The 25,941-nt window shown below is 42.4% G+C and overlaps 1 protein-coding gene across 5 annotated transcripts in view; it reads left to right on the top strand.

Annotated features, from left to right (window-relative positions):
- Positions 1 to 25,941, top strand: part of RAD18 (RAD18 E3 ubiquitin protein ligase) — a 204,717-nt gene that overhangs the window by 5,419 nt on the left and 173,357 nt on the right. For all 5 annotated transcript variants that reach the window (XM_053299454.1, XM_053299451.1, XM_053299453.1 and 2 more), the window contains exons 3-4: positions 4,356 to 4,417; positions 11,949 to 12,019. In XM_053299454.1, the coding sequence (XP_053155429.1) occupies positions 4,356 to 4,417; positions 11,949 to 12,019 (133 nt within the window). The remainder of the gene's footprint in view (positions 1 to 4,355; positions 4,418 to 11,948; positions 12,020 to 25,941) is intronic.

Raw genomic sequence — 25,941 nt, 5'->3', positions numbered from 1 at the left:
GACTCTGAGCATCCTGTGTTGTTAAATATCTTTAACATCCCTTCTTGAAGGTCTCTTGCCTCCCCCAACCCCTGTTTTGTCCTAGTACATAATAGGTGTCCTAGAAACACTAGTTGAAGTGTTGGACTCTTCTGACTTAGTAGCTCAGTTGACTGCTGCAATTAGTTTTGTAGGTACAGTTTTGCAGACTGAGATCTGCTACAGTGTCATTGCAAATATAAATTAGGCATAGTGCTAAAGACTGTTCTTTTGATTTTGTTTCAGTGTTTTATCTCTGGGTGTATTTCAAGTCCTCTGGAACATGAATATGGAACAACATCAGTCTTGTCTCATTCTAAAATGTCTTGGTTCTCGTGGGATTGTGCAGTACTAATCAATTAAGCTGATCCATATGTATGCAGCTGTAAATCTTTTGTGGTTCAGATATGGCATCTTGCATTATGTAATACTAATTGTGATCAGCAATGCAAATTTTGGAGAGGAACTTTGTTAGGACTCTAGTACTTTGTATTCATCACAAAGTAATATAAATGGTTTAGTTACAGAATTTAAATTTGTTTCAGCAACAGAGCTATAGGGAACAAGAAATTCTCAAAGAAGCGGCAGCAGTGAACTATAATGGCCCTCAATCCCAGAAAATAGAAACTGTTGGACAAGTTCATAAATGAAAGGACAAATTATGATTATTTCTTTATTATGCTTGCTTGAGTTAATGGTGGATTGATTTTATTTAAATCAACTTCAATCAATCAATCAACTTTATTAAGTCAAAGATCAGCATAGGTAAATGCATACAACTATCAATGAATATTAAAATGTCTAAAAAGTATAAAATATTTAAAATAAGCTATATTAAAGGGTAAAAGCAGGATAGCTAAAAATAAGGAAAGACAGCTGATAAGACTAATAAAACTGAGAAAATAACTAATAAAAGCAATTTAGTGCAATCTATATAAAATTGGCCTATAGGGAAATACAATTGTAACTGATAAAATGGAGGTAAAACATAGTTAAATATATAAGTACATATATATTTATAAGTTTAAAGCATCTAAGACAGTAAAAGTATTTAAAAAGACATGTTTGAATAAATTGGTCAGTAGTTAAAATAACGGGTTACGGGCTGGCAGTCAGGGTCCGACGGATTTTGCACGGTGCCATGCAGAACCTAGCAACATTGTACGTGAAGGTTCACTTTTCATCCGAGAGCAGCATCTTACTGTAGACTTGACTAGAGTGGCTGGGGTAGTTGCAAAGTAGAAGAAGTATGAGCTTTTCCTGGCTATCTTTATAAAACGGGCAAGACAAGAGTATGTGTTCAGTGGTTTCCACCTCCCCAGAGAGGCACAGGGACAAAGCCTTTCCATAAATGGGATATTCTTGTATTTACATTCCAAAACAGCGGATGGAAGGGCATGACAGCAGGTGAGGGTGAATGCCCTTAAATCGGTAACTTAAATTATGACTTAATTACTGAAAGGAAAAAGGTGGTTTCAATCAAATTATCTATCTTGTAATTCATGTATTTCTTGAACAAACATGAATTATAACTGGTGGCTGAAACAACTGAAATGCATTGGTTTGCAACTAAATAAAGCCTTTGTTCTGCCTTGACACATAATCCAATATCTCTGGTCACACTGCTAAGATAATTTTATTTTGTATAAGATCCATCAGTTTAGAGATGGGGGCAGAGGTAACTATGAAGTTAATGGATTATCATTTTACCATTACATTAAGCATGCAAGGGCATGAAAACAAGCACTTTGACAGAGTTTGGTGTGCTATATTGGCAAAGTACCCAGAACATTCCAGGAGCCAGTAGGATCATAGAATAATAGTACTTTAGAGTTGAAAGGTACCTTGGCAACTGCTACAGAGAGACACCCAGTCTGTTTGAAAGCCTCCATTGAAGAAGAGCAAACCACTGTATAAGACAGACAGTTCCACTGTCAAACAACTCTTACAGTAGTCACTGGGAAGAACTGTTTGTGTGTTTAAGATATAGAAAGTAAATTTTCATTTAGTAGTTATTATTAATGTTTGTTTGGTAGATAGTCATAAATACTGATAATTTTGCTCCACTAATAAATACATGGATAATATTGATTGATTTTATCCATGACTAAGTGGGTTGGTTCAGTAAAACCAAGTCATGGTTTGGCACTTTGAGAACAAACCTTTTAAGAAACCTTGGGTTCTTTGTTCCAAAGGGGCTCACAAACTTAAAAAGAGAGAGACATATTAAGGGAGAGTATAAACAGTAAGCAATCACAGGAAAAGACAGTGTGCTGGGACGAATAGGGGCAGTTGCTTTCTCCCTGCTAAAAGGTTGGCCTGATGGATGATCTCCAATTGGCAATTGACAGAGGAAGTGACCTCTCAGCGGCTTTTGATACTATTGACCATGTTATCCTTCTGGAGCGCCTGAGGGGGTTGGGAGTTGGAGGCACTGCTTTGCAGTGGTTCCGCTCCTACCTCTCGGGCAGGTTCCAGATGGTCTCCCTTGGAGACTGCTGTTCTTCAAAATCTGAACTTTTGTATGGTGTTTCCCAGGGCTCCATATTGTCTCCATTGTTGTTTAATATCTACATGAAACCGCTGGGAGAGATCATCAGGAAATTTGGTGCAGGGTGCTATCAGTATGCTGATGACACCCAAATCTGTTTCTCCATGTCAGCATCATCGGGAGAGGGCATAACCTCCCTAAATGCCTGCCTGGAGTCGGTGATGGGCTGGATGAGGGATAACAAACTGAGACTGAATCTGGCTAAAACGGAGGTACTCATTGTGTGGGGCCGGAACTCGAGAGATGATTTTGATCTGCCGGTTCTGGATGGGGTCACACTTCCCCAGAAGGAACAGGTACACAGTCTAGGGGTGCTTCTGGATCCGAGCCTCTCCCTGGTGTCCCAGGTTGAGGCAGTGGCCAGAAGTGCCTTCTATCAGCTTCGGCTGTTACGCCAGCTGCGTCCGTTTCTTGAGGTGAATGACCTCAAAACAGCGGTACATCTGCTGGTAACCTCCAGACTGGATTACTGTAATGCGCTCTATGTCGGGCTGCCCTTGCACGTAGTCCAGAAACTACAGTTGGTCCAGAATGCAGCAGCCAGGCTGGTCTCTGGGTCATCTTGGAGAGACCATATAACTCCTGTATTGAAGGAGCTACACTGGCTGCCGATATGTTTCTGGGCAAAAGACTAGGTGCTGGTTATAACCTATAAAGGTGCTGGTTATAACCTAAACAGTTTGGGCCCTGGGTATTTAAGAGAACGCATTCTTCGTCATGAACCCCACCGCCCACTAAGATCTTCTGGAGAGGTCCGTCTGCAACTGCCACCGGCTCGTCTGGTTGCCACTCAGGGACGGGCCTTCTCCGCTGCTGCTCCGAGGCTTTGGAATGCACTTCCTAGTGAAATAAGAGCCTCCCCATCTCTGACAGCTTTTAAAATGTTTTTTAAAACACATCTCTTCACCCAGGCTTTTAATTAATGTTGTTTTAATGGTTTTAATGCAGTTTTAAAATATTATTTTAAAATTTTTAAATTGTTCTAAATGTGTGTGTGTCCCCCGCCCCATTTTTGTCTTAACGAATATTTTACTTTGTTTTTATTCTGTTGTAAACCGCCCAGAGACGTATGTTTTGGGCGGTATAAATATGTTTTAATTAAAAAATAAATAAAAATAAATATAAGAGAACATTGTATAAACAGTATAAACCACAATCGCTGCCATTTGCATGCTTCTTCTTCTTCTTCTTCCTGACTTCCTCTCCCCCTTGCATGCAGCAATTCCTTCCTTTTCTTATTTGAGGCAAACAATAGTTTTATGTCAAGGCCAAATCTGCAAACCAGTGTTCTCTCTAACAGGGATTCCCAGATGTTGTTGACTAAAACTCCCATAACCCCCAAGCAAAAGCTGTTGCAGCTGGGGATTCTGGGAGTTGTCATTAACAACATCTGGGAATCCCTGTTAGAGGGAACACTGCTGCAAACTGTGGCTTGCACTTGCCTTACATACTCGGATTAGAAACCACAGCTTGATCCTGGTTTCCAATAATAAAAGTATTTCATTCTACTTCCAAGTCTGCCGCATAGCACCTCTTTCTGCTGTGTGAAGTTTGTTGCTGTGGGGGAAATATTTGTTCATTAAAATGATGAGTACAAAGATAGCAATCATATTACAGTATCATGTCACAGAAGAGTTGACGATGACTTATGTTTATGCTGATGGGGGGAAAACCCATTTTGAAATGTATACCCAGGTTTTAGCCATAAATCAAAGTGCAGCATTTGTACTATTATTATTAATAGCTCTCTGTTCTAATTAGGTTGTGCATGTGTTTTCTTCTCCAGATTGCTCTTTCTGCATACGAAAGTCCCTGTCTTACAAAGCTCAGTGTCCTACATGTTGCATGGTAAGTGTTATCACTGATCCTATTCTTATTTAGGCCAATGTTCTAGGTTACTCTTGCCGTTCTATTTTATTTATTTATTTAGCACCTTTTTATACCGCCCTAACCCAAGGTCTCAGGTTCTAACCCAAGGTCAGGGTTCTGAGGGTTCTAACCCAAGGTCTCAGGTTCTATAAATGGAGGTATCAAAAAGACATTCTAGGCTAGTACTTGTGACTTGTGCCATCCTAGATAAAACATGATCCAGCTTTCCTTCAGTGACACGTACTGGACCAATTAGCGTCTCATGCTCCTTGTCCCTTTCCTTGATATACTTGCAATTTGGCCTCAGGCCTCATTAGCAGAGTTGCCTGACTTTCTGCAAACTGGGGGAAAAGGCACATCTTAAAGTGGTGTCCTTCTATACTTAGCATGAGGGGAGAGCTACAGTCCATCCCAGCATAACCTATCTTCCAGTGGCTGTTTATTGGTGACTCCCTTTTGTTTCTTTCTTGGATTGTGAGCCCCTTTGGGACCGGGAGCCATATTCTAATTTTAATAAAGTGGTATTTGCACTAATAATAATAATAATAATACATTTGCTATGAGGCAGAATTGACTGCAGCTCCTGCCCTATGTACATAAAAGGGTAAGTTTCCATTTGCTGCCATGTAATGTGTGAAGTGGCTCCTGTGTCTGCTTGGCCTGAACCCATGTCCTTTAACCTAATTAATCTTCTCCTTGATTGTTTTAATTACCTCCTTGTGTGACTTAAAGTCCTTCTGCTATAGAGTTGCAGATCCTTTTTCAATGGCTTTTAGACATCCTATCTGAAGTTAATTAGCCTCCACAAGCTTGTATTGAGATTGGCTTAAACTCTCTGGCACTATGTATGCCACATGTAAATTTTTAGCATTAGAACTAGAAGTGTAGTCCTCCAAGTATTTCTTCAGAGATTAGGGATGTGCATGAATCCTAGGGAGCAGTACCTTTTAAGCATGAGTAAAGCAGGTCCTTACCTGCTCCACTGCTGACCCACTCCTTTTCCAGACGTGGTACTGTACTGCTCAGAAGTCCACGTGCAGCCATGGGGCTTCACCCAGCAATCTGCTGCCAGTGCACATGCTGTGGGGTGAAGCCCTGTGGTAGAAGTGTGGCCGAACTGGTCCGGGGCCATGCAAGAGGCCTCCGGAACGGTTCAGACTTGGGCCGGTCCGGCGGGGGGGGGGGGAGTGTGGCTTTAAGGGCGGGGGGTAGTACTTACTCCTCGAGCGCCAACTTCTACTTGTTGCAGACAACGATGGGGGTAGGGGCGGCAGGGAGGAACTCTGCTGCCCCAAAAACTTTTCAGCAAGGTCGAGCGCCAGAGGGGGAAGAGCGGCAGGAGGAGTAAGTACTATCCCCCTGCCCTTAAAGCCACACTCCCCCCAGTGCCAGACTGCGCCTCCATGGTTCCGTGCACATCCCTACCCTATGGCCACATGTGGACTTCTGAGTGGCTCAGCGTTGCGCCCGGAAAAGCAGTGGGGCAGCAGAGGAGCAGGTAAGAACCTGTTTTTCTCATGCTAAAAGATACCTCTCCCTGCTTTGCATAAACATTTGTGCACATTCCTATCAGTGTAGTGAAAGGAAGGCAGCATTCATGGCATTAGTATTTGCCAGATTCCGTTCTGGTAATTTAAGGTGGTATTGTACCTGCAGAGAGGTTTTAAGGTGAGAGCATTCAGACATGCCTGTCTGAAGTGGTACAATTCTTTACTGTACTCTAGGACTCTACTGTATGCACTGAACATTTGGACTGCCTCTCAGTTGTGGCTGATGAACACTGGTCTGTAGTTTAGGTTGGTAAGGCCAGCCTTCAGTGCTTCATGTTAAGCATCACAAAGTTGCATAACTGAAAGACTGAAAATTCTTCATTATGATTAAGAGCGAGTTTCATTGTAACAATCAATAACATGGAGAATTTGCTCTGAGTTTTAGTTGATTCAAGAAACACCCAAATAGATAGTGTAAAGTGCCTGAGTGCTGTTACCTCAATTCCAAAATCATATATTGTGAATGTAATTCTAATTCAGCTTGCCCTGTTTTTCTTATCTAGCGAAACATGCTAAACATACGTGATCTAGAGATGTTTATGCTAAACATACGTGATCTAGAGATAGAACATAAAACTCCAACTTTGCCTTCCCAGATCTTTTGCAGACAAGTACTATATATCATCAGACAAAACCTGATAATCATTTGCTAGAGATTATCATGGTTATGGCTCCTGCTTAACTCTTTGCTGGACATTTTGTAATGGTCCAAAGCCATTCTACATTAACTCTACATTAAGAGTGTCCAATGTTCACAACACACTTTCAGAAGCACATTGGTGTGGAATTATTCTCTTCAATAAATGAATTGGATGATGTGCATCATAATGGAGGATATGATAAATGGCTAAATTTCTGTCCAGTAGGGATGTGCAGAATGTTTCACTCAGACTGTTCTCACTTGAAACGGGCTGTTGTAAGTATTCCATTCTGAAACGGAATGCCCTTCAAATGAAGGGCTCATTCATTTGGAGAGAGGAGAGCTGGTCTTGTGGTAGCAAGCATGACTTGTCCCCTTAGCTAAGCAGGGTTTACCCTGGTTGCATATGAATGGGAGACTTGATGTGTGAGCACTGCAAGATATTCCCCTCAGGGGATGGAGCCATTCTGGGAAGAGCAGAAGGTTTCAAGTTCCATCCCTGGCTTCTCCAAGATAGGGCTGAGAGAGATTCCTGCCTGCAACCTAGGAGAAGCTGCTGCTAGTCTGTGTAGACGATACTGAGCTGGATAGACCAATGGTCTGACACAGTATATGGCTGCTTCCTATGTTCCTAAGGGCTCATTCAGTCGGAACAACTCATTGTTCTGATGGAACCTTCTGGGCATTTGTATTCTGTTCTGTGGGCTCAGAACATCCTGCACACCCCTACTGCCCAGTCTAAGTCATTTTCAAGTATTTGTGGAGTTTATTGTAGATGCAGTTGTGTTATGGATACCTCATGGGGTAAAAACCTATTTTCTTGCATGGAAATGATGATCTGGGCTCTCTGTTTAATTATGTGTATAGCATTTTAATTTGCAAAGTGTAACTTGATTATATTTGCTCCTGCAACGGCCATATAAAAGTTTTCAGTTTATGGATGGGAAACTTTGGCTGAGAATGACTTGCTTACCTAGACCTCCCACAGAGTATATGACTTTGGACCCAACTGCTACAGGTCCACCACAGAGTTTATATCTAAGCAGACCATCCAGTTTCTAAGTCATAATCTGGAGTACATAGCCTCTAGACTACATTGGCCCACAATTCTCACTGTGGGTGCTTTTACTTGACACATCCCACTGTAACCCAGTCTTGTAACCACTTTACAAAATGTAAACAGAATGCCTCCCTAAATGGTCATAAGAACACAAGAAAAGCCCTACTGGATCAAGCCTGCCATGCACCCTGTTTCATACAGCGGCCCACCAGACAGGGTGGATTTGATTTAAATCAAACTGATTTAAATCACAATTTAAATCACGATTTAAATCACTAGCAGGGTGGATAAAAATAAAAAAAATCCGATTTAAATTAAAAAAATCAGATTTTTTTTATTTAAATCGGATTTTTTTTATTTTTATCCACCCTGCTAGTGATTAAAATCGTGATTTAAATCGTGATTTAAATCAGTTTGATTTAAATCAAATCCACCCTGCCACCAGATGCCTCTGGGAAGCCCACAGGCAAGATCTGAGGACATGCCCTCTCTCCTAGTGCTACTCCACTGCCACTGGTATTTAGTGGCATCTTGCCTCTGAGGCTGAAGGTGGCCTATAGCCCTCAGACTAGTAGCTATTGATAGACTTGTTCTCCATGAATGTATCTAAATCCCTCTTGGAGCCATCCAGGCTGTTGGCTGTCACCACATCTTGTGGCAGAGAATTCCATAGTTTGATTATGTGTTGTGTGAAAAAGTACTTCCATTTGGTCAGTCCTGAATTTCTTGGCAATCATTTTCATGGGATGATCCCTAGTTCTAATGTTATGTGAGAGGGAGAAAAGGTTCTCTCTATCCACTTTCTCCACACTTTGCATGATTTTATAGACCGCTATCATGTCTTCCCTCACCTTTTTTCTAAACTAAAAATACCCAAGTGTTATAGCCTTGCTTATAGTTCTAGTTGCCCTCTTCTGCACCTTTTCCAATTCTACAATGTCCTTCTTAAGATATGATGACCAGAACTGCCTGCAGTACTCCAAATGGTGTGCACTGTAGATCTGTATAAGGGCATTATAATATTAGCAGTTTTATTTTCAAACGTCGTCACTCATCACCTCTATCTCAGTTCTCAGTCTTTGTCCCTGACAAGCTCGCTTCAGGCACAGGCATACGCTCAGTACCTTCTGCCATGAAGACAGATGTAAAGAACTTGTTTAGTTCAAAGTATCTGTGTTATACTTCCTTGGTGATTCTCTCCTCGCTTGTATGTTGAATTTGATCACACTATGTCCACTGTTCCCTAAAGGTTCCACAACACTGACATTTTGCACCAGGTCCTGGGCACCGCTCAGGATTAAGTACAAGGTCACCTTCTCTCTTGTTGGTTCCATGAACAACTGTTCTAGGGCACAGTCATTCAGCATATCTAGAAATTTGGCCTCTTTGTCATTACCCGACTGTGAATTTACAGTCTATGTGTGGGTAATTGAAATCACCCATTGTCACAGCTCTGTCTCCCTTTGATGCTTTCCTGATTTCCTTCTGCAACTCCCAGTCATGGTCAGCGTTTTGATCAGGAGGGTGATAGCATGTTCCCAGTATCGCACTTCCTTTCAGGCCTTGTATTGTCACCCACAGAGATTCTGTGGAGGTTTCCAGTCTTCCTAGGTTTTCTGACTCGTTAGATTCTATCCCTTCTTTAACATACAGAGCTACTGCACCCCTAGTTCACCCTCCCTGTTCTTTCTATAGAATTTATATGCAGAATAACCATGTCCCACTGCTTCTCACTGTTCTACCATGTTTCTGTTATGCCCACTATATCTTTTTCATTAGCAACCAAGCACTCTAGGTTGCCCATCTTGGCTTGGATGCTTCTGTCATTGGCATATGAGCACCTATACGCTGAATCTCTTGCCTGGTGAATGCTATCTTTCTTTTGGCCATTTGATCTCCTTTACTAACTAGCACATCCTTCTGTATCCTTTTTATCTGGTTCTACTTGGACCCTTTCTGGTTTATCTGAAGCATGTACACCCTTGCACCTTAAGTGATGGCATTTGCTGAACTTGATACTGCCCAGCTCGTGTCGACTGTCCCCCAGGTGTCATTTTAAAAGCTGCTCTGTGACCTTCTTGATTTTAAGTGCCAGCAGTCTGGTTCCATCTTGGTTCAAGTGGAGCTTGTCCCTTTTGTACAGGCTCATCTTGTCCCAAAATATATCCCAGTGCCTAACAAATCTAAACCCATCCTCCTGGCACCACCATCTCATCCATGCATTGAAACCCTTCAGCTTTGCCTGTCTCGCTGGGCCTGAGCATGGAACAGGTAGCATTTCTGAGAAAAAAATATGCTACCTAACAGCCAAAACTTGGCTTCCAGGACCTCCCGACTACATTTCCCAACATAGTTGGTACTGACATGCAACATGGCAGCTGACTTGTCCCCAGTACTGCCTAACAGCCTCTCTAGATGTCATGTGATGTCCACAATCTTTGCATCAGGCAGGCAAGTCATGCATGGTCTATACACGGGTCACAGACCCATTTCTCTGTACCCCTAATGATCAAATTGCCCACTACTAGGAGGCCCTCACCCCCTGGAGGAGTATCCCTTGTGCGAGAGGATATGGGTTCATTGTTCATGGAAGGGCTCTTTTCTGTGGGAGTTTCCCCCTTTCTCAGAATGTTGTCTTTCCCTGAGACCTTCATTCTCCCTGACAGCAGATGAGCCATCAGCCTGGGAGTGAGGTGCCTTACCACGTCCCTGAAGGACTCATCCATATGCCTCTCTGACTCTGAGTTTTTCCCGGTCAGCCACCTTGGCTTCAACTTGTTCCCTGAGTGCCAGTAGCTCCTTACACCGAGAACACATCCACAACTTCTTCCCATTGAGCAGACAGTAATACATGCAATACACTGGGAAGTGCCCCCCTCCCCTGCTAGCTTTCTATCTTCATAACAGGTTTTGTTGGCTGTTTAGAGTATTTGGAGATTGTTTATTTGAAAGTTAGGTCTTAGCTGTAGTTGTCAGCTATTCAAGTATCTAAACTTTATTTCCTGAGAATATGAAAGAGGGAGTAGTACTTTCCTTCTCTTCCCACTGATCCCCGCTAAACATAACACACAACAGCCCTAGCTGGCTGCTCCCACTGTCTCTCTCCAGGCAAGAGAGAGAAATAAAAATGGAAAGCCACAGGGCCCCACCAAACAGGCCCTGGCAAAAGTAAGCCCTGGCAAAAAACAAACACACTGGGATAACAACAAATACACTGGGACTGGTTTTTTGGGGGGCAGAAACCTTGCTTTACCATCTCTGGTCTGCTTTTCCTCTTTCCTCCAAAGGGATCCAAACCTTTATGATCATTGCTATGGAGTGCACAGCATGGAAGAAGTCTAACCAATAAATAATGTTTCCTAAATAGTGAAAATAGCCTTCCAATCTAAACACACACACGCATGACATACTGGCTTCAACTATCTTGTGGGAAAGTAAATTGTATGAAGACCTATTTATACTAAGTCTTATTGGGATTAGCCATTACTTCAAGCTTGCTGGAATTTAGTGCACTTCTTAAGTGAAAAGTACATCAAAGATTTTGGTAAACTCTGACAAAGTACAGCTACCTCTCAATCCTGCTAAAGATATGAAGTAGACTATAAGCTATTGGAAGTCTCCAAGCTCTCCTCCTCCCCCACCCTCATTCTTTGACACCCTGCTGGTTTTGAAGGCTGCTTTGTATACAGGTTTGAAGCAAATAACTTTAAATCTTCAGACATCAAACAATGTGATTTAAAAAAATAAAAACAAGTTTGGCACCAAACAAGGCACTTAAAAGCAGAAGGGAGATGGATATCAGGCATTTATATAAAAGAATGATTTGTATGCAGCAAACCTTTTTGGAATCTGTATATATTCCATAATTAATCAAAGTTTGGCATTTTCCCCTTTTAAGTTCTGCCTTTCAGTCCACCCCCCTCTCCTTTTGTGGCTTAATATTCTTGACATCCTTTAGTCAGTGCATGCTTTTGTCTTACAAAATAGTTGCAGCTATGATAAAACAATGCATTCCTTGAAATTAGTTAAGAGTTTGTCAGTTTATCTAAAGCAGATTATACAACTTAATGGAAGACCTCAAATTTTCATTTTAACAGATGTGTTTTGTAGTTTTGTATGTTTCCCCCCCCCCCCCCCAGAAAAGGAGATGTATACCTGATGTGTTTTTTTTCTTTTGAGAGGATTTCTGTGGAGAACATTTGGGATACTAAATGTACAAGTGAACTACTACTTTCTTGAACATTTTCTATTGTCTTCTAGGCAGCTACAGAACCTGACCTGAAAAATAACCGGATATTGGATGAACTAGTAAAAACCTTTTATTCTGCAAGGTACCACACAATTTTTGCAGATTTCAGAATGAGAATGCAGATGTGGTCTGACTTTCATTTGGGATTGCAGGTGAAACTGCACTGTAAATCATAAATTTGTAATCCAAACTTGTGTGCAGTGAAAAGGGATGTAAGCATTCTGGTTCAGGGAACATATTGGCTAAATTCTGAATTGGTCACTGATCTACATTGGATATTTTCATATGCATGCAGTCTTTTGCATGCTCACATGTACACAGTGCATGTATGGACACACATAATTCCTACAGACCCTCATTGGTTTTAAACTTCTCAGAGCAATTGCTGACAGAATGCAGTTGCTGGAATAGAGGGCAGGAGGAGGAAGAAGAAGAGCAGTAAGTTAGGAGAAGAAAGAGGAAGGGATGGTGTGTTTTCTGCACAGCTTTCTCTTGCCTGGGCTAGTAAAAATGTGAGGCTTCCTTTTGTGTCCTGTCTGTTGTAGGTTTTATTCTTCCCCAAGGCTGGATAAGTGGGGACTGCTTGGCAAAGCTGAACTGTTCCTGAGAGGCTCCTTTCTGGGAATGAATCCATTAGTTACTTAAAGTGTTCTCACTGCCTCTGTGTTGCTTTTCTCCCAAGATACCTATATGTGCCACCCAGCAACTTTGCCAGAGTCTCTCTTAGAGAAATCCTTTAGCTTTCCAAAGAGATGAAGTTGAGGATGGAAGGGAGACAAGTTAATTAGCAGTGGAATTTCAGGGAATTTGTGGGGCTTATGTTAGTTGGAATCTTCTCTACATTTCATTCCAAAGTTCCATAACTTTGAATTATGATTATTTTCCTTTCTACTCAAGTGTGTCTGAAGTGGACAATTACACTGTGATTACTGGTTGGTGATTACATCCTTTGGGTATTGTATTGACCAAGCAACCAATAGAATTTATGTGTGTTTCTTTCTTACTGAAGTTGGCATCTGAATCATAATAATGCTTGTCATTTCTATTGTGTTCCAAGTGGATGAATAATCTTACCGTCACTAGCTGTTGCAGTATCTGCAGTTGGTAGCTTGGTATAAGAACATAAGAATAGCCCTGCTGGATCAGGCCCAAGGCCTATCCAGCCCAGCAGCCTGTTTCCCACAGTGGACCACCAGATGATTCTGAGAAGTCCACAGGCAAGAGGGGAAGGTATGTCGTCTCTTTTGCTGTTGCTCCCCTACAACTGGCATTTAGAGGCATCATGCCTCTGAGGCTAGAGGTGGCCTATAACCCTCAGACCAGTGTCTGAAAAAAGTTAGAAGTTTTTCTCTTAATTTTTGATAAGAAGATTACACTTTGATCCCAAGAGGTTAGTGCATGTTCTGAACTCGTGGTTGGAGGCAGTGATGGCCTGGAGGTGGCCAAACAAACTGAGGTCTAATCAAGATAAAGCAGAGATATTGGAGGTCAGTAGGACAACCAGCCGGGGAGTAGGGATTCAAAGTATTCTAGATGGGGTCGCATTCTCTCTGGAGGATGAAGTGTGCAGTCTAGGGTTCTTCAGGACCCAGCTTTGGTCCTGGAAGGCCAGGTGGCAGCTATGGCTAGGAGTGCTTTTACATTGCTTCTGCTTATGTGCTAGATGTGACCCTTCTTTGAGGAAGCAGATCTGGTTTTCTTAGTCACATCACATTTGCGTTAATGAGACATGCTCTATATCAGGCCTGCTCAACTTAGGCCCTTCCAGCTGTGTTTGAACTACAACTCCCATAATTCCCAGACACAGTGGCCAATAGCCAGGGATTATGGGGATTGCAGGCCAACATCTGCAGGAGGGCTGAAGTTGAGCAGCCCTGTCCTGTATATGGAGTTGCCCTTGAAAATTGTTTCGAACCTTCAGCTAGTGGAGATACTTGGTGGATCACCCTAAGAACTGCACTGTCTGCAGCTTCATTTCTGTGTTCAGTTTGTGGTGCTGGTTTTGATATCTTAAAACCCTAAGCAACTTCAGTTCTAGACATCTGAAGGACTGTCTGCTTCCATGTGAGTCTAGCTGCCTTACAAGACCATGGCTTAGGCTGCTCTGTGTGCTAATGCTGGCTGAGGCCTGGTTGTTGTGCATGTGGGTCAGAACATTTTCAGTTACTGCCCCCCCCCCTTGTGGAATTTTCTCCCTGTGGACCCCTGTGGAGGACTTGAGGGGAACCCTGGTGGTTTTTAGCTGCTATTGTATTTGTTTTACTCTGTTTCTGTGTTCCTTATTGCTTTGTATTTTAAGTGTGTGTGTTTTCTACTTGTTAGTTTATTTGTTTTATACTTGCCTTGGGGATCGATTAAGGCACACACAAACACCCCCCCCCATCAATAAATAGCTAAGAGTCCTGGCTCTTGCGAAGTGGCTTGTGTTAATTAGAAAAAAAGCTACTTAAAATACCAATAACTGTTTTATGAATGAAAAGATCTAGCCATACACCAAAATACTAAAATCTGTGAGATTTGAACCATTCCCTTGCGTGAGAGTGAGAGAGAGTTGCATCACTGAAACCTTCTCCATTTCATGGTTCGTTTGCCTTCCCCTTAAGCCTCTTCCTCTGGACATATTTCTTGAGGAAGCAATGCTGCAGCTTGCCATACTAAGTTTGTTTTGAGTATCGGAGTATTAAAAAGCTTGAGCTCTTCAATATTCATAGGAGACTGCAAATGTTGTTTGTCTGCGCCAGCGTTGTTTTTAATAGTGTAAATTTTAGCATAATGGTTAGTTTAAACATTTTCATTTTGCTTGCACATTTTATCAGAAATTAAAACTCCCATAAAGAAAAAAATAATAATGAAAAGGTATTATTGACTGACTCACTCATGCGGTAGTGAAATTGTTAGGGTACTACTTGAGAAACTTGGTTTCTGGCCTGGCCTGGCCATTCTGTAGTAAATCCTGCTTCAATTTTACATCATTTGGTTGCAAAGTTACACCTCTAACCCAGGCGGAGCCCTATATGCAGCTTTTGTGGACTTTAAGGCAGCTTTTGACATGATTCCTAGGGTAAAACCATGGATCAGGCTTTCGAATTCGACAATAGACTGCCGCCTGTTGTGGCTGATAATAAGTCTACATAATAACTCATGAATAAGAGTCCGCTGCAGTAAATATGGCCATATTACCAAAGAAATCCTGACCCATAGAGGGGTAAGACAAGGCTGCATATTGGCGCCACTGTTATTTAACATATTTATCAATCCCCTTGTTCCTCATTTATCTAAAATAGAATATCATCCACCAAAAATAGCAGATAAACACCTTACAGCTCTTATTTATGCGGACGATGTAGTGATTATCTCACAAACTCAGGTTGGCCTAAGACGAGCGCTACGCTCTCTAGATGATTTCTGTAAATCAAATTATCTTGAAATCAATTGTGATAAGACCAAAATCATGGTATTTGCAAAGCTCCCAAAAATTTCTTTGTGGTCATTAAACGGTTGTAGGCTAGAGCAGGTTAAGCACTTTAAGTATCTTGGATTTATCTTCGAGTCTTCAGGCGCTCGTACAGCCCATAGAGACTATACTATACAGCCTGCCAAAAAGAGCACTTTTTCGATTCAATCTTATTATCAATCAAGAGGTGCCCATTCATCCCAGCAGCAATCAAACTGTTTAAAGCTAAAGTATGTCCACAGCTTCTATACGGTATACAGCTGGGCATTTATCCTTGCTCTAATAAATTGGAAGCTGTACAATCAGTTTTTTTGAAATGTATATTCCAAGTTTCTGGCTGTGTGCCTAGAGTGGTTTTGCAACTTGAAGCTGGGATGGTGAAATTGGAGGCCGGACTTGGATACCTGTCTTTGACTACTGGTTAAAACTTACATTTTGCTCCAAGGGTCTTGTATCTTTAGTACTTAAAGACACATACCATTCTGGTTGGATTAAGAATATGGAGGATAAATTAACATACTATGGCTTCTCTCCGGCCGCTATTCTATCCCTAAAGTATGATACTGCAAGGACCAGGCTGCGAGAGAGAATTTTTGACATGGAACGCCAGATTGATCAAGGAGCCATTCTGGCAAATGTGTTTCTGGGCAGCCAGATTTCGAATTATTCACCTGCAGCATACCTTTTCCATTCATCTATCTCTAAATTTTGTCGGGCCCTGACTTTAGCCCGCTGTAATGCTTTGCATACAGCAGTGCTGGAAGGAGGGTTTCATGGTATCCCCCAGGAAGATCGGGTGTGCCCATGTGGTTTGGGAGAAATGGAAAGTACGGCCCATGTTATTTACACTGCCAGTTTTATAATGATGCTAGATTTGAGCTTATTTGCCCTGAACTTGCCTTATGCCCAGATTTGGATGATAATTTATGTTTATCTCATCTTTTAGCTGATCAGAACATAGCCAGATTGTGCAAGGTTGCCAAATTTTGTTACATTGTGGGTAGGATACGTTTGGAGGTTATGAATACTCCTTAGTTGGATATTTTACCATTGTTAATTATAATCTTATTCCTTTATTTTATTTATATTTGTTATATTGACATTGTTGTTTGTATTCTTTATGTTCTCTTCTGGTCAATGACTGTAATAAAATTGAACTGAACTTGAGAAACTAAAGTCCTGAATCTTGATATATGTGTAGTTGAAACCACTCTTAATTACTAGCAAAATCTGAAAACAAATAGGACATTTGTACTTTCCCTCAACTGGGGGCTCAAAGTGATCTTCAAGTGGCTAGAGTACTTTCAGGAAGCCCAAAAAGCTAAATTTGGCTCAAACATAGCTTGAAAGATTCTGATCAATAGAAGAGCCTGAAAATCTGATGGGACAGTTGTAAACTTTTCTATTCAAACATCTTGCCTCAGATGTTTCTTTTCTTTGTCTTCAGATTCTTCCTAGGCTGCTTCTTTCTTCTGAGTCCCTTGAAGAGTCCACATGATGTCTTCTGTGCTATCTGTACTCTGCCTTATACTCTTAGACCTTGAAATCCGCAGACCCTTCTGACCAATCCTATACTTACAGTCCAGCCTTGCTGTCATTAGAGATGTGCATGGTAGTGGTGTGCACGGAACCACGGAGGCACGGTCCGGCACTGGGAGTATGTCTAGCTTTAAGGGCGGGGGGGGGGTTAGTACTTACCCCTCCTGCCGCTCTTCCCCCTCCAGCGCTGCAGTTAAAAGTGACGTTTTGGGGGCGGCAAAACTGCCGCCCCTGCCCCCGTCGTTGCCTGAAAGTAGTGTAATGTACTAGCACGCATGTGCCTGTTGTGGTGCGCGCGCGCCTGTCGTCACTGTGCGCATGCCGCACATGTCACACGCAGCGTGCATGTGACATGTGCGGTGCACGCGTGCGCCGCAACAGGCGCATGCGTGCTGGTACATTACTCTACTTCCAGGCAACGACGGGGGCAGGGGCGGCAGGGAGGAATGCTGCCACCCCCAAAACGTCACTTTTAACTGCAGCGCCGGTGGGGGAAGAGCGGTGGGAGGGGTAAGTACTACCCCCCCGCCCTTAAAGCTAGACACACTCCCAGTGCCAGACCGTGCCTCCGTGGTTCCGTGCACACCACTACCATGCACATCTCTAATGACAGCAAGGCTGGACTGTAAGTATAGGATTGGTCAGAAGGGTCTGTAGATTTCAAGGTCTAAGAGTATAAGGCAGAGTACAGATAGCACAGAAGACATCATGTGGACTCTTCAAGGGACCCAGAAGAAAGAAGCAGCCTAGGAAGCCCTGAAAGCTAGGACCCCCTCCCTCCCCCCCCAGTGCTGGACCGGCCAGGTTCCGAACCAGTTTGGAGGCCACGAACATTCGTGCACACCACTAGTGCATGGAACTGTACGGTACTCCATTCTAGGAGCGCCGAACTGGTTCCGTGGATTGGTGTTCAAGCTGATTTGAAGGTAGTCGGTGGTGGATAACTTTAAGGGCAGGGGAGGGTGCTATTACTCCTCCTGCCGCATTTCTCCTCCTACCCCAGGTTCCATGCACATCCCTAGCTGTCTTTGGCTGCTGACCACTACCTGATAGTGGACATTAAGCGTTGATCTTTAACCAATCCAGATTGTACAGTGTTAATCCTACTGGCCTACCTATAAAATAGTGGACACCACACAACCTCTCAACATGATGGTAACCTAACCAAACAGCTTCACCATAGTTGTCTAGCAATCAGCTCAACTGTCTTGAGTTACTCTCTACCTCCAGCACAGAGTCAAATGTTCAGTGCACAGCATCACCTTAATAACAAAAGATTTCTTTTAACTCTGGGATTTTTTCACTTGGGATTTTTGTAGAGCTCTTCTCCATAGAGAGTGGTTTTTAAAGGGGGGATTCTTCACAACCAAAATGAGACAAAACCTTAGACTATTATCTAGAATCATGAGAATTCACTGTGGCAAGCCATGAGCTCATATTATTTCTCTTTCTCCTTCCTCTCTCCTTCATGTAGTATTAGATGTTCATGGGTTGTAACAAACTGTCGCTTATTACAGGTGGACCTCCTTACTGGTGGATTCGTTATCTGCGTTTTCACATATCCACGGTCGGGAAAATGACACCTGACTTCGGCATATGGGGGGGGGGGCGCGGTGGCAGTGGCAGAAGAACCCCATCAACCTTGCATATCAGTGGGTCTGGGGTGACCAGAATTGACTGCGGAGGTTATTTCTGGCCATAATTTTAAGAATAGGAGCCACAAAATGGATCTCGTCAAAAACGGGTTTGGATAACTTCATGGAGGAGAGGTCTATCAACGGCTACTAGTCGGAGGGCTATAGGCCATCTCCAACCTCAAAGGCAGGATGCCTCTGAGTACCAGTGGCAGGGGAGTAACAGCAGGAGAGAGGGCATGCCCTCAACTCCTGCCTGTGGCTTCCAGCGGCATCTGGTGGGCCACTGTGTGAAACAGGATGCTGGACTAGATGGGCTTTGGGCCTGATCCAGCAGGTCTGTTCTTATGCTAAACACACACCCCCCCCCCCCCATTTTCAGAGGATTTTTGGCCAATTTTCAGCCAGTTGAGGGACTCGGAGGGGGGAGCAGCAAAGATGGGTAAGGACCTCACCCCTGCGAATATCGGCCGCTTTTGCCCAAAAATGGCCAACCGGGAATCTACCCCCCGTGATCCCATAGGGATCAATGATCCGATATTTGCAGTTTCCATATTCAAACACCCACAAATATCAAAGTCTACCTGTATTTTGTCCAAATGCTCTATTGCCATGGTTCAGAAGTCCTCCCGGTCTTGTGTGGCATCTTTGAGCCTTGGAAGCACATCGGCTGCTTGCGTTGGTGTATATGTCAAATTTAGGCTTGAAGAATTCAAGATAGGTTATGATGTCTGAACTGTCCAGTCTTGGTTTATTCTAACCTGCTCATCTGAAATAAACTGGGATTTTTAACCAAGGTCAACCCTTTGTTACAGATTGTGGTTTACTTCAAGTAAGTAGGCAAGAATAAACTAAGATTAGTTGATTGGACTGATCTTTATTTGTTTGAACCTAAATCTGGAGTAGATGTTCATGTGGGTAAGATGGGGGAGTGCGTGCTGAGGGTTGGGGCTCTTGCCCGATACCAGGCTTTAACCATGGTTCTGCGTGATGTCTGAACTGACCCAGTGTGTTCTTGTAACGTTAAACTGTGATTTTGCATTTTATCTAAACTGGACCAATTTATTTATATACAATATATTGTTTAAAATTATTTATATTTAGAACAAGTTACAGGAAACGAAATAGGAGGTTAGTTTTAATATGGCAATATAAAGTTTACTTCCCAAGTGCTTTGTTTTTTTCTTGAGAACTACTGATATTTTGAAAGGAAATCTTTTAAATCCCATAACTGTAATATTTTAGTTATGTGTTTTGTGCCTAAGCAGTCTTAGTGACGCATTATTTACTGGCACTTCATTTCTTCTTCTTCCCCTTGCTGCATCTGATATTGCAAAGAACAAGGAGTGCTGCTTGTACCCAATTTGTTACTGGACTATAATCCTTAACTACTTCTTTTCTTAATGATCCGCATAAATCTTATAAGTCAGGGGAGTTAGATAATCTATTCCTTTGTGACCTGAAGGGCAGTCAATTTCCCAACACAGATCAATAGATGCCAAATAGTGTCCTTGGCTAACCCAAGGTGCAAAGAACACCACACAGAAAAGCCTGTAGTCACAGGTTTTTGGCACCTTATAGTCTTAAGTGCTACTGTTGAGATACCACAAGATAACTGGTAGACACCTCTCTTGGATTTATGGAGACTTGGAACTAGGGTCATGAATAGCTTTTTCCTTCTCTCTTTCCCCTTAAGGTTTTTTGTGTGCTCCTGCTGTCTTAATGTTTTGACATCAGAAGCTGCCAGCATGTTGAACTTCAGTGTGGGATGTAGCAGGGCTAAGAGAATTTTTTTGTAGTTGTGTTAAGTGGGTGAGTTTTGCTTGATGCTCAGGTTCTTAGAACTGGGATCATGCTACCAGAGGCCTTATATAGGTGCAGCCATAATGTCATGATTATATGGGGAAACATTGTGATGGGCCTGTACACAAATATATCTGCTACTAGCTTCTGTGCTTGTGACAGCACTCTTCTCAGGGGCAGATTAAGCTTTCTGCTGCTCATAGGCAAAGCCCATTTCACCCTTTCACCTTCTTCTCAGGGGCAGATCAAGCTTTTGCTGCCCTTTCATGTTCTTCAAAAAATGCTTCTGTGTGGTGGGCTGGGGTGTGGCGGCGGCCACAGTGGCTGTGGGGAGGGGAATGAGGAAAAGGTTCCCCCCCTTTGCCCTCTAAAAAAATGCCACTGCCGGCGGCTGTGGGGAGGGGCAGGATGAGGATGGCAAGATCCTTCTAGCTCCCCTCCTCCCAGGTGACTGCATGGACCTTCCTCCACAGCCCGTTATGGGCCTTCCTCTGCATGTGCGGAGGAAAGCCCAAAACGAGCTGCACTGCAGAGAGGCGTTTTTTAGAGGGCAAATGGGGGGACTTTCCCCTTGCTCCCCCCCTCCCTGCAGCTTCAGCATCTACCACCATGTCACATCCAGACGCGCAGTGGCGGTTTTTTAAGAAGGTGAAAGAGGGGACGTTCCCCTCACCCTTCACGCTCGCTGCAGCAGCTGCTGCCCCCCAGGGAGGGGCGACAAAATTTGAGGAGTGCAAAACTTGCTGCTCCTCAAATTTTGCCGCCATAGGCAAATGCCTACTCTGCCTCTCTGTTAATCCACCACTGACTCAGAGGTATGGGCACACCCAGGGGTCAAGAAGCGTTGGCTCAGTTCACCAGCCAGACAAAATATTTTACTCATCAGATGGTTTCTCAAGCTGTACTGGTATGTTACTCTTCAGGACTTTTTTCACTCATCAGGCATCATTTTAAACTCATAACAGACTAGTAGACTAGTAGATTTCCTTAGCCCTGGGATGAGCTATGCACTAACATCTCCCCATGCAGTCACGACACTGCAGTTTGTGTGCCTTGATTGGGCGCCACCTGACTGCAGAAACTCCTGCATAGAATATCACCTTTGCTTCTACTTGCTGTTGTAGCACACTGTCATTAGTCTGATGTGAGGGTGAGCTGTAGGGGGCTTGTGACAATTCCTTCCTTACAGAGCTGTGGTGTGTGTGTGTGTGTGTGTGTGTGTGTGTGTGTGTGTGTGATGACAATTTGAACATGACTTGCAGAACCTTTCAAGCTCTGTCTTTCCATGATTATATGGACAACTATTGCAATACGGACAACTATCCCTAATCTCTGAAGGTCTTTGCTCTGTGGCAACTTTATGCAAGCAGCTACAAAACAGTAGCGCGCGCGCACACACACACACACACACACACACACACACACACACACACACACACACACTAGGGAAGAGACACATTTATCATCACTTGTTACCTACAGCAAGTGCATTCATCCTCACTGAGGATTACTCTTGTTCCTGTAGATCAGGTATGGGCAGAGACTTTTAGTACTGCTGCCCACATTCTCCCCTCTAACTTTTATGGAAATCCAAAAGACAGTAGTGACTGACTCTCCCCCACCCCCAGCCTTGGTCTTTTTGTCTTTTTGACATGTCCTGACCATTTAATTCTCCTTGTGAGCTGGTTCTGACATGTGCCTCCTTCAGTGCACTTGAGGCTATGTGCTCAGGACAGATTTTAATGCTTTGTAAATAAAACATAAAAATAAGTTGTAGACTTTTAGAGAAAGAGTGTCTCCTACTAAAATAGCCTGCTGTGTATCAATAGTTGCTATTTGCCTCACATCTAATAAGATGAATGGCTTTCATAATATTCAAACATACAATACTGGGATGGCATTTATAGAGGAACTACATTTTATTAGATGAGGTAATAAAGAGATAATTATGGTGAAACTGTTGGGCTGATTTGTGTGTTAAAGTTAAAAGAGAGGCTTCCAACTGCAATTGATCATTGGCAAATGTGACTTTTACTTCATTACTGCATCTTTGGATTTTTAATCAAGTAATTCAGTGAAGTTAAAGATGAGCATTTCTCTTTCTCCTAGTGAGAACTGATAGGGACTAGCTTTTGTTTTTTAAGTCCTCAATGATGATTATTTGGTTAATAGTGTGTTAAAAGTGTGATAGTGTGTTAAAAGTATGAATCATATATACAATAGGGGTTCGGGCGGTAATGCATTTTCAAAGCTATCATTGGCTTGAGACTAGGGCACCTAAAATATTGTGGTAGCAAGCATGACTTGTTCCCTTAGCTAAGCAGGGTCTGCCCTGGTTGCATATGAATGGGAGACTAGAAGTGTGAGCACTGTGAAATAATATCCTTAGGGGATGAAGCCGCTCTGGGAAGAGCAGAAGGTTTCAGGTTTCAATGTAAAAACAAAAAAACAAGTTCCGTCCCTCTCATCTCCAAGATAGGACAAGATTTTTTTTTATAGGACAAGATTTTTTTATTGAGCCAACAAACTACCAAAGCATACAGTACGTTGCCAAAGCACAATTATATACAAAGTGGTTGTTTGTACATGATCTATCTACAAAGATTTACACACATGGATTTGGAAACACACAAGTTATGAAGTATATGCAAGTAGTACTGTAACTCGGGGGTGGGGGATTACAAGGCACATCAGGTAATCGGGGTTACGTCCGACGTCCATTTCCACAATTTGTCCCATTGCTGTTTAGAAGAGATACTCTTGTCTTTTTGCACATAACCATACAAACTTTTCCAGAAGAGATTTACTGTCTCATCTGCGTGAACCTCTTGGTCGTGTCTTCCCTCCCTATTCCTATGCACGAGCATTGCATAAATGACATACAAGTTTACTAACCTGATTACGAGAAGGGGAACGTTCCAATTCCCTAGTAAGATAGGGCTGAGAGAGATTCTTGCCTGCAACCTTGGAGAAGCCGCTGCCAGTCTGTGAAGACAATACTGAGCTAGATAGACCAATGGCCTGACTCAGTATATGGCAGCTTCCTATGTCCCTATGTCTCTCCCTGTATGATTCTTCCCATCCTCTGAAATCACCAGGAGATTCCTGTTTCTGCATCCTACCATCATCTGAAATGTGGCTGATAGGAAAAGAAGAAAGCACCTTCTCTGTGGTAGTGCTCAGAAGGTAGAGTTCTAAGAGCTCTGTCTTGCTTCCTCTCTACTGGTCTCTTACCATCAGTGGAAGATGTCGTGTGTTGACCCACCAAACATTTTGGTCTGGTTTGATTTGCTATTCCTTCCTCCAGAGTAAAATTTCTTTTACTCTGCTCTTATTTTTGTTGTCTTATTATTCCCTGCTATTATTTTTGTTTTTGTCCTAGTGTTGTGGATTGTTTTCTAAATTTTATAATGTGAGTTGCTTTGAATGCTCTGAATCTTGGAGTGTAAAGGTGGATGAAAAATTCCAGAATAAATCATTTTCTTTAGTAGCTGAATCATGTACTTTTTTGTTTTTGAACAGAGCATCTCTGTTAATTATGTGGGAAATTAATATAGTAATTACCATATTAATAAAATCATTGTTACATATTAATTGCAATTACCCTTTGTGGTTGTTTGGAGTTAAGATTAGTAGGAATGGATAGGAAGGAAATAGGAGAATTTGATATGCCTGGATTTATTGGGGTGTTGGCCATGGAAATCTCTTAGTATAGAGTTCAGCTATCATGGAAACAAATGTGCAGACAGATAAGAACGCTGCAACCATAGGTGAATGATCTAGAAGAACTAGGGTTTATTAGACTGACATCCTTATTAATTAAGATGTAAAATGCAGTTCCAAACTGTCCTGGTAGAAAGCCATTACTCACTGTGTAATGATTGATGTCTTTTTCTGTGTAGCACATTTCCAAGGGTTATGGAATGATGTGGTGCTTGGTCAGATAAATGAGCCTCTTCTCTAGGAGAAGAGTGTTATGACAGTTCACATCCACAAAGAACTGGGTGTGCAACTCATTTAATTGTTCACATGTTTATCCAGACATTTAACTGAAAAACTTGAATCGTGGAGCTGTCTCTCTGTAACACTAATTTTGCTGGATCATTGAGACCCATTTTGCTAATAATTAGCCTTCAGTTACTGCAGCCTTGGAACTGAACATGAGGATTTTATGATATTAATTTGAGTTGCATGTTATAAGCCTAGTTCAGGGTTTTTTATTGTGTATATTTCACAGATGTTTTTTCCTGTACAAAAAGTGTCCCCTTCTGGTAATGTGGGGTGGGTAGGTGGGGTGCATAAGAGGGCAAAAGTGTTCCTGTGGCTCCCCCCGCATTCATCTCTCCCCATTATGTGGCATTCCAGCAGTGTACCAGATGGAGCCTCTTTGCAGCCTTGATTGGCTACTGCTTCAGTGCCATTTTTTGTTTCAAATCAACCAATTGGAGGTGTGTACTTAACAAAATTAATTCAGAGTGGTGTTCGCCCCTGAAAACTTGGTGCAGCACTCTCATTAAATCAGGGTGAAAATGAGAACAAAAACAATCAAGGTTTAGGGTCCATATGGGTTCTTCACCAAGATGAAGTGATCAGAAGTGATTTTTTTTTTTCAAAACTAGAAAGAAACATGGAAGGTAAAGCCTTCTTTGGTAATTTTAATGTGTGCTCTTGTCCTTGCATTCTAATGTGAAGAAGAATTATAAGAGCCCTAAAGCTTCTTGTTTTGCATGCACTCTATTAAGTTGATGCAGTACAATATGTCAGTCTACTTGTTCTCTAGTGTTATGGCAAAGCTAAAGGCTACAGTATTAAAAATATGCTCATGACCTTTCAGTATGCTTTCCCTGTTGGTTTAGTGTATGTTATGGTTGTTCCCAATATATAGCCACTAGATGTCACCACTTAGCTGCTTGTAGATATTGTGGAAAGAATGGCTTTCTGATAACTCCAGGAGCTACATGGTCATCTTTTAGTGTTAAATGATAACTTTTTAGTTCTTCCGTGTGATCCATGTAGCTGGAATGAATATATGTCTTAACAGCAACCACAGTGTCTTGTGTGGAATTGTGTGGTGGTGGTGCTGTGCCTCATCTCATGCAAAGTTCAGATTTTTTAAATTTTTTTTTAAAATGTTCTCTGTAGGAGTTGTGATGGTGGTATGTCCCTTTTAGAAACTGAACTAATGCAGTTCAGTATTGGACTTTGATGAGCTTGAGTTGTGATGTTGCCCTGGTCTGGCACCTGAAATGTCCCTTGAGTAACATTAGTGGGGGAGTGTCTGTCTCTCACTTGACATGTAGCATGCCACCAAATATACAAGCAGATGCCACTGGCTCATCACTCTTTAGATATTGGTCACATGGGCCCGGAGCTGCAATGAAACTGCACAAAAGTACCTTAAAAGCGCATGTCACTAGCCTTTCTGTGTAGGCATAGGACTCTTCCCCCTCCACCCGTTGCAGTTTCTTGCGCTGCAACTGAGGCTGTTCCGAAAGCTACACTATAGGAGAGAATATGGGCATAGCCTTTTCCTATCAACTTAAAAAACACATTTAGCTACCATTAAGTTATAGA

Source organism: Hemicordylus capensis, chromosome 2 (genome assembly GCF_027244095.1).
Source record: "Hemicordylus capensis ecotype Gifberg chromosome 2, rHemCap1.1.pri, whole genome shotgun sequence".
In the NCBI taxonomy this organism is placed as follows: domain Eukaryota; kingdom Metazoa; phylum Chordata; class Lepidosauria; order Squamata; family Cordylidae; genus Hemicordylus; species Hemicordylus capensis.
This window is presented reverse-complemented; position numbering and strand designations above follow the sequence as displayed.